At 32.0% G+C, this 9343-nt stretch overlaps 1 protein-coding gene across 1 annotated transcript; it reads right to left on the reverse strand.

The window, feature by feature from the left end:
* Window positions 1–2103: 2103 nt before the first annotated feature.
* LOC134277392 (uncharacterized) lies at window positions 2104–5226 on the reverse strand. The gene is made up of 5 exons (XM_062759729.1): window positions 5194–5226; window positions 4569–4753; window positions 2525–2605; window positions 2302–2442; window positions 2104–2221 (listed from the first exon to the last, which is right to left on the reverse strand). Exons 1-5 carry the CDS (start codon window positions 5197–5199, stop codon window positions 2191–2193), a joined length of 444 nt encoding a protein of 147 aa, XP_062615713.1. The 5' UTR covers window positions 5200–5226; the 3' UTR covers window positions 2104–2190.
* Between the last annotated feature and the right edge of the window lie 4117 nt (window positions 5227–9343).

Consider the following 9343-nt stretch of genomic DNA (forward strand, 5'->3'; position numbering starts at 1 on the left):
CATCTTTATGCCTATTCGAAAATTATGTCACATTTTCTGCATCTGAAATCCCCTAAATGCAATACAACAATGATCAATATTTTTTTTATTCCTCAACTCATATCCATAAAACTATTTATACTATATCCTTACACAAGTATCAAATCATATCAATATCAATCTATCTGCTAACATTTTATTTATTGGAAAATAAAGGAGAAAAGAAATACATTTTAAAAATTCACCAGTATTGAAGAATGAGTTATATAGTAAATAAGTTTAACATTAGTGCTAAAATTTAAAACCACTGGATTCTATTGAAAGCAAAGAAACACTTAAGAAATGCTAAAAACTGACTTGTGTATAAACAGTTCGATACCTCGAACTTACTCTGAACAAGTTTTAGCAACGAGTTATCGTTCATAACAGCGGACCCTAGCGGCAGTTGAAATGCCTACTCAATAGGATTAAGTTGTAATTTTTTAACATCAAAAACATTTCTCCAGTTATACGGATTTGTAAAAAAGACACTGTCTATCTGTATTTATAATTTATAGGCCCCCTTTTCATTGAAGTTCAACGAATAAAAATTCATCGATATTTATGTATTAGTATTTATTCACAAAATAAGAGAAGAAGACTGTTTCCCGTGTATCAAATTGCCTTACACTCAAGCACTAGTATATGCCTTTAATTAACAGTGGAATAGTTCAACAAGATTAAAAGATACGATAAAGCTCAGAAAAATATTTACGTTACCATGTTTTAAAGTAAATAAGAATTAAATTCGAAAGCTGATTGAACAGATTTGCGAGTGAATCTTTACTATGCAATAACTGGCAACATGCAGAAATTCATTGTTTCTTACAATTGTACTTTTTCCTGTAACATAAAAGCCGTGGTGCAAATGGATTGTGCATGCAAAGGTGTCTGAACATTTTTCTCACTCAATATCTTTTGCATCCTTGTGATTTGAAAATTGAATTGACAAAAAAAAAATTCAAAATAAATCGTGGTTTAATGATCAATGATTCCATTTTGAGCAATCGGTTAATATTGCACAGTTTAAAGTGCAGTGATTTAACGTTAACATTCGTAACGTATATCCGAAACAAAATTGTTTTGTGACATTTGTGACACGCATATATGAGGAGGCTATGATATTCAGATAATATAGTTCAAGTGTAGCATAATCTAACGAAGAAATAAATCTGTACATGATTTAAAGCTTCTTTTCGGTTTAAAATAAAAACTACACGATGATCGGCGACAGTAACGTAAAATTAAATTATTTAATATTGATCTGTGCTATAAAATGCGATTTTCTCCTTATAGACAAACAATTGTTGTATTTTAATCTACATCCAACATTGTTTCATATGACTGGCAGAAAATAAAATCTATTTGAAATGTTACTAGTATGTTACTTAAAACACGGTTCATTATTAAAAGCGAATTGAGACTGGACTTTGAGAATCAGTGATACGAGTATTATATCATTTAACGGATTCGATGCGCCAGAGCATGCTCTACGTATGAATAATTTCTAAAACAATGTTATTTATTGAAAAACAAGGTTATAAAACATGCAGTTTCGTTTAGTAATTTGTAATTTCTATAGTCGATACAGTTCCCATTTCAGAAAATACAATATTTCATTAAGTCAAATATTGATTGACGTTTTTCAAACTAATTCTTGGACCATTATTCATTTACTGATTTCCGACGGATTTTCCCTTATTTCCTGGTTTTGATACGGAGGTGTGACCGGTAGGAAGGGGATGCTCACTTCTACATGGCATCCGATCCTGACTGATATTGTAGAGGTCCGTGTTTGCTATGCTCCAAAATTTGTATCTTAAGCTTTTAATTGACTTTTGAGCTTGAATATTGTTCGTCATCCCATTATATTAAATGAATAAAAAACTCCAGCATAGCATCAATGCATTTATTGATGTAATTTAACAGCAAAATAAAATCCTGCAACATGTTAAAGGCTCAGCTATTGTAGAAACTTTAGAGAGTTACACATTTTCAGCCTTAGAACAATTGTATTCCATGCTGTTTCGTTTATGGCTTGTTAACAGCGCTTGTATTCTCTGCAAGAACAGCATTGAGGTAACAGCACGGTTTCATATTCAAAACTATGGTTGTCCGGACAGAATATCCAAACGTTGAAGTAACGGAATCGGTCAGCCAAACAAGCACTTTTTACGCCCCTTTTGTTGTCTTCGAGCAATTCCTGTTAAGTATAAACATAGCCTGCATTGTAATTTGAAGACGAGGGAAAACAGTAAGAATGATACTTTAACAGCTTCTTACTTTTTTGTCTGGCACTTTGCGAATGTTACACATTGCCGGGTAGGATACACAACATAACATCTTTTTCTTCCTCTCTTAATCTCTGTTGCATACTCGAATTTGATTGGACAAACGTTGTTCAGCCCAATATCTGTATATTTGCTGAAAAAAATGTTGTTTCAAATTAAAAAGAAAGGTGCACAGTCATGTATTAGAATATTAACGAAAAATAAATAATATATACCTTGGATCACAATCACACGATTTCTGAGCAAGAAACTTCTGTATTCCCAGTCTGCACTTGAGCGCACGCTGAATTTTTCTCCTAAAATATAATTTTAATTTCCATTTGAATAATAAACAATCATGACATATTAAGGTTGCATTCGAACACGATATGACGAAATCATTGCATACAAATTTTTTTTACAGTGGCTTAGTTTTGGCTTACTGTGTTAGAATGTATTTGTTAACTACCCTTAAATACCCTGACAGTGTAATCTTTTAAGCAACATACACTGTCGACATGATTCTCTAAGCCTTCAATGAAGACAATGTTTTGTATTTAAGGTCAGGCGACACGTTCTCGAATATCTGTTTTGTATCTCTTGGTATTATATAAACAGTATTCATATTTGTCAAACGCTTATGATTTCGACATTTAAATATAAGTACACCAAAACTGGTGATATAGGACATTCAGAAGATTACAATATACACATAAGGGTTTTATAAGAAATATGACCCTGTGGTTTCATGTCGAATTGCCTGGAAAGGTAACCTAATTTTCTGTGAGGAATCTTGCTTAAGTACCTATTTATCAAATAAAAATCTTAAAAATTATTATATTTTTGAGGAACGTGTCGATTGTCCTTTAGAATATCCGCTCCTTATCCAGGAAGGATAACTCTTATTATTAATATCAAATCTAAAAAAGCTCAAAATTAAGCTTAAATTGAATATTTTTCGTGGAACAATTTTCATTTTATATACATGTATCTCAGCATGTTTCAAGGGCATTTGGAAAACCGTTTGATGTACATAAAAAGCTGCATTTTATAGAAATAAAATTTCCTGTTATCTAGCCTTATATTTCGATACGATGTACCAGTGTTTATTAGCATTATATGATATTAAAATTGACCTGTGTTATCTTACAATGATAGAACATGCATTTTAAACTACTAGTATCTAATTCTTAACATTTGGAGTAAAAAGATGACCTAACGTACCGATTAAAAGATGCAATTTTTATTACAGGTCTAGTCGGTACTTAATTTTGCATTTCCCAAAAATATATTTAAGGTTTTAAATACTTTCTCCTATAAAATATGATTACTTTTAATGAAGAAATTGGAAAACATAACATGGGTATATATATACACTATTTTTACAATTCAAATTCTCACTCTTGTGAGTACGTTCAATCATCCAAACCCTGATTTTTAAGTCCTGAGAATCGGACCTTCTCAAAGGCAAGATAAAAGGGACAAAAATTTGTTTAAGGAACTATTAAAAATATTTAAAAGAAACTTAAAAGACAAAACTTTTTGAGACTCAAATATCAGGCAAGTGCACCTTTTTTTTTAATTAGACATCAAGGTGTTTGCCGATTCTTTTTCTGTGAAAATTAATTTTTTTTTATCTACTTATAAAAGTAATGGAAGATTTAAAAGGAAATAAAGTTATTATATTCATGGATATAAAATTAATGTAGAAGTTCATTGAATTAGAAGTCGAAGTTTATTTTACCATAAAAATACTTCAAAAGTCAGTTTGATTGATTTTTTGAAAAGAAAATATTTAGTATCATATATCAAATGACTACTAACTTTCAGTACATATTATCGATATAATTAACCAACTTTTAAAAACTTTATAACAGGATCTTTTTGTATACCAACATATTTAACTGTGATAAAATGTTTGCACTTTCATTTCAAGCAATACCGGTATTTGAATAGGATGATTTGAATGTTAAAGATTATTGAAGGCGAGGTAAATTCTGACCTGATTTTTAAAGATTTGGGCCTTGATGTACAAGGTAAATTCTGACCTGATTTTCAGAAATTATTGCTTAGATGTATTCTTTAAATGTTACCGATTACTAAACAGAAGATGAATTCTGACCTGATTTTCAAAGTTTGCGACCTAGATGTTGCCTTGATATGTTGCTTCTAATTGTTCAAGATTACTGAATACAAGGTAAATTTTGACCTAGTTTTCAAAGATTGAGGCCTAGATGGTAATTGATGTTAAGGATTACTAAATACAAGGTAAATTCTGACCTGATGTTTAAAGATTGAGGGCTAGATGTAACCTCCAAATGAGGCGTTGTAGGTTCCTTCTTCCAGCATTCTTTTTTCTTGTCAAATTCCCCTCTACCAAACTTTATAACATCGCACGTCTTTTCACCAGAAGCCCCGGATAAACAGATAACAAAGGATACTGTTGCGACAAGTAACCAAACGCACTGCAATAAAAAAAACTAACCCTGTTTATAGGATTTATAAACAATTTGAACGAAACTTGGAATTAATCTTAAAAAAAATAATAAAGAGACAATGATGTTTATTTGTGAAAGTAAAAAGATAAACTCATATTAATACACCGAAAAATTGAAATAAATCTTGACTGTATTCATACTGGAATAAGAGAGGATGTGAAGCAAATACAAATAAAACTCTAAAGAGGACAAAATAACACGTCCTCCACATTTCTTAGCAATTTTTATACAAAACCCCATGAAGGTACTCTTTAGTCAACAATTGAATATTATCCTATTTTCCTGAGAAACTTGCATTTGTAAATAATTCCATTTGTATACATAACTCAAATTCATTGCTGTTTGAAAGAAAGATTTTAAAAAATTAATTAACAGAACTAAAATAAGATACTAATTTAAAAGCTTACCTTCATGATGGCAGAGAGTCAAACTTGACGGAGGCCAGTGAAGTTTTGCTTTTCATCCGACGCTTTATATACACTTTTTCTTATTATATAAAAATAATTAACACTTTCATTTGCAAAACAGTCACGAAAACCCGTTTTTACGGTTTGAGTATCTTTGTTGGAAATCTTTAAGATAATAAGAGCACACATTTCATGAACTTCAAGGTCATCCACCATGAAACAATCATTTAGGTAACCTTCGCGAATTTTCATATTTACTTTTTTTCTATAGCACGATTAGATTGCCATTTTGAAGCTTATATTCAAAACAGATAAGTATAAAAAGTAAGTTGTAGTCCATTCATATATTATTGAAGATGTTGAATCAGTCTTAACTATTACTAATTTTTTTTGCTAAACAATTATTGGAATGGTTATTATATGCAAGCGGCTTTGGTTGCGTAAAAAGCATAGTTTTTTCAAAAGTGAAAAGTGGCATATACTTGTTAATGATATATAATGGAGATAGGGAACAGTATTTAAGCTCCAAAGTCCACCAAACAATACAAAATTGGAGCAGAGCTAACAAGGACCTACAAAAATTAGCAGTGGGATCATATACCATGAAGCATCCCCTGCTGATCGGTCACACCCGCAGTATGCTCCTCATCATGATCGGTAAATAGCGGAAAAAATTCTCGACAATTCAATGTTTATAATTACAAGTAACAGCTTTTCAAAAAGCTTGCCTGACTTAATCAATCAATATCTGTAAGAGAAGTGATAAACCTTTTGAGCAATACTTTTTTGTGTTTGAAATATGTCTTTTTATTTGAGAACCTTGTAAAAATATTTAGTTATTTAACTTGTAGAAGAGCGATGCCTTTGCTGCATTCTGAAGAATTGTTAACAGAATGGTTAATGTGTGTGGGTTTTCTGCCAATCGCAACTCCTCGGTCCCACTCCTCGGGCCTTATCTAGAGAAGAAGACCACAAATGTATTGTTAATTTATACGCCATGACCCCCCCCCCCCCCCCCCCTTTTAAGAGGATGGATATAACTAAATACACATGTAGGAAAGCATTTTCTCCAATGAAGTAAACAGTAGTAGTTTGTGTTCATTGATCTTTTTTTCTGAAAGATGGGTACTATAATTTTTTGAGAACGAAATAGGTAAAACCAACATTTAGGCCTTTGTGGAAAACAAATCCAAGATTTCGCACAGCTAGGTAATTTCTTTCGTCAAATCGTCTGGAATCTGGTTGAACTGCGTTCGTTTGTGGTGATTGGACTAGTCCATTAAAATTTGGAATAAACCAACAGAGGGGTAACAAATTAGAGAAATCATTTCTTTTGTTTTGCATGTCCATATTCTGATTCATATGTTGTTTTAAGGAATAAGATAAAATTTATATACAGAATTTCTGAATCATAAGAAGATGGAGGTTACAATAACAAACTTTATTTAATTCCATGGAAGTTAGCACCCCCATTCATACAATAGAACAATCCAAGAAAAGGCGCGAAGATCGCTTACTCGTGACAAGCGTAGAATATATGTTATAGAAATGTAGAAAAAAAGATACACGGACACGTTGAAACGTTAAATCACATGGAATAGTCTGTTTCATGCAAAAATAGTAAATACTGCTTTATTTTGCATCAGTAAAATCATTGTTTTGAAAAATGTTTCTTTTAAAATGCAGGTAAAAGATTTCCAATGTAAATCAGCTTGCACAAAATCTAGCTCTCTGGGTATAATCTATTAGTTTCGGATCAAGCAATTATCAATCCTTATACAGCCTGACGCCGTGACGTCAGGCAATAATGGCCTTATATTACAATCAGTAAAAAAACTAGAGCAAAGCTCGTTGCAAAGCAACGAGTAGGTCTTCCGTCCTGTTTGACCGGAAGTAGCTTTCATTTTTCACAAAAATGAGAAATAACGCCCAAAATGCTTTGAATCTTCTAAAGCTATGTTAAGTGATGCAAAAATAAGCCATTTTTGCTACTTCCGGTTTGACCGGAAGTGACGACGACGCACGGAAAATTAATTTTTTTTATCTCCCAGAGACATATGTTACACAAAAACTTGTCAAAAACGGCAAAAATAAGAGTTTTCCGACTACTTCCGGTTTGGCCGGAAGTAACAACGTTGGACGTATTTTGACGACTCCATTAGATTAAGCTTGGTATTTTCAACAACTTTGCTTCTTTGATGTATAACAAATTCTCAATACTTTTTGAGATATCTGGAAAAAACTTTTGGCCCCTCTAAATCCCTTACTTTAGGGGTCAGCCCTTTTTCCCACATATTCTTTGAAAGATCTTCTAATTCTGCACAAATTATGTTCTATATATTTTAATAAAATATTTTTAGTTTAGAAGATAAAAAGCAAAATATGAGTAATTTTTGTTTTTTTTAAGCGTTCTATTTTTTGACCCCTATATAGCGCCATTTTGAATAGAGAAATCGAAAAACAAAATCCGATGTGCACAACTTCAATCCTTCTATTTTCTAAAATCAGTAGAATTTCTGTTCCAGCTTTGGCCGTCTCTGAACCTTTGTCTGGAAACGAAAGCCTATAAATTTTCGTTTAAAGGGAAATAACTCAAAACCGGAAGTGACTTTTTGAAATTTTTGTCAGCATTCTGATAGAGTTTATAAACGTCTATAACATCTGAAAATTTGAGCGAAATCCGTTGAGAAATGAGTGAGATATGAGACCTCAAAGTTGCGGTCTAGGAAGAAGAAGAAAAAAAAAGAAAACTAGATACGATCTCGTTGCGAGCAACGAGTGGGTCTTCTGTCCGATTCTTGATAAGATGAGAAAATAGTTTGATTGAGGTTTTCATTCTAAAATAATGATAAAGATTGTGAAGAAGAACGATTTTGCCTCCATAATCTGTAAACAGACATTGAACATTAAGACTTGAAAATTCGACTTTTCGCCCCTCACGACCCTTAATATTAGAAAAAGAATCTGCCCTTTTTCTTCATATCATCTTTGGGCTCTCAGGATTTTAAACACTATTTGATTAACAACTATTAGGTGATTCTTTTTCGTTTTTGAGTTGTTTGCAAAAGAAATAATTATGTAATTATGTAACATACGACATTAAAATTACAATATATAGTTTTAAATTGTTGGGATAAACATTTTTGTTTCAGTAATGTATAACAAAATAGTAATGCTGAAGAGTTATCGATTAAAGACTTTTGGCCCTTCCCAGTCCCTAATTTGAGTGCCCAGCCCCTTTTTCTTGATCTCATCTTGAAGCTCTTAGGATTTTAAACACTTTTTGTTCAACAACTATTCAAAGATTCTCTTTCGTTTTCGAGTTATTGGCAAAAGAAATATTTAGGGGCCAACCCTTCAACTCCTTAATGGGGACGTTTAGCGAAAAATTAAAGATTGCATATTGTTTAGAACATTATTTTGAACATCTTTTGTTCAATATTACTTGTCAAAATATTTCCCACTTTTGAGCTATAAAGCATCAAAGATTAAGCATTTTGGCCCCTTGTGGCCCCTAATTATGTAACATACGACATTAAAATTACAACATATAGTTTTAAATTGTTGGGAGAAACATTTTTGTTTCAGTAATGTATGACAAAATAGTAATGCTAAAGAGTTATCGATTAAAGACTTTTGGCCCTTCCCAGTCCCTAATTTGAGTGCCCAGCCCCTTTTTCTTGATCTCATCTTGAAGCTCTTAGGATTTTAAACACTTTTTGTTCAACAACTATTCAGAGATTCTCTTTCGTTTTCGATTATTAGCAAAAGAAATATTTTGGGGCCAACCCTTCAACTCCTTAATGGGGACCTTTAGCAAAAAATGAAAGATTGCATATTGTTTAGAACATTATTTTGAACAGCTTTTGTTCAATATTGCTTATCAAAATATATATCCCTTTCGAGATATAAAGCATCAAAGATTTAGCATTTTGGCCCCTTGTGGCCCCTAATTATGTAACATACGACATTAAAATTACAATATATAGTTTTAAATTGTGGGGATAAACATTTTTGCTTCAGTAATGTATAACAAAATATTAACTGCTAAAGAGTTATCGATTAAAGACTTTTGGCCCTTCTCAGCCCCTAATTTGAGTGCCCATCCCCTTTTTCTTGATCTCATCTTAAAGCTCTTAGGATTTTGAAC

This window comes from Saccostrea cucullata, unplaced genomic scaffold (assembly GCF_032062105.1).
Source record: "Saccostrea cucullata isolate Sc308-1 unplaced genomic scaffold, CSIRO_AGI_Scuc_v1 ctg6646, whole genome shotgun sequence".
Lineage (NCBI taxonomy): Eukaryota > Metazoa > Mollusca > Bivalvia > Ostreida > Ostreidae > Saccostrea > Saccostrea cuccullata.

What these genes read in the sequence shown, in the direction of transcription:
- LOC134277392 (XM_062759729.1), bottom strand. An exon ending in CCTCAATCTTTAAACATCAG is followed by an intron (nt 2,606 to 4,568) that starts GTCAGAATTTAC and finishes ATTATATTTTAG; the next exon opens with GAGAAAAATTCAGCGTGCGC. An exon ending in TCGTGTGATTGTGATCCAAG is followed by an intron (nt 2,443 to 2,524) that starts GTATATATTATT and finishes CATTTTTTTCAG; the next exon opens with CAAATATACAGATATTGGGC.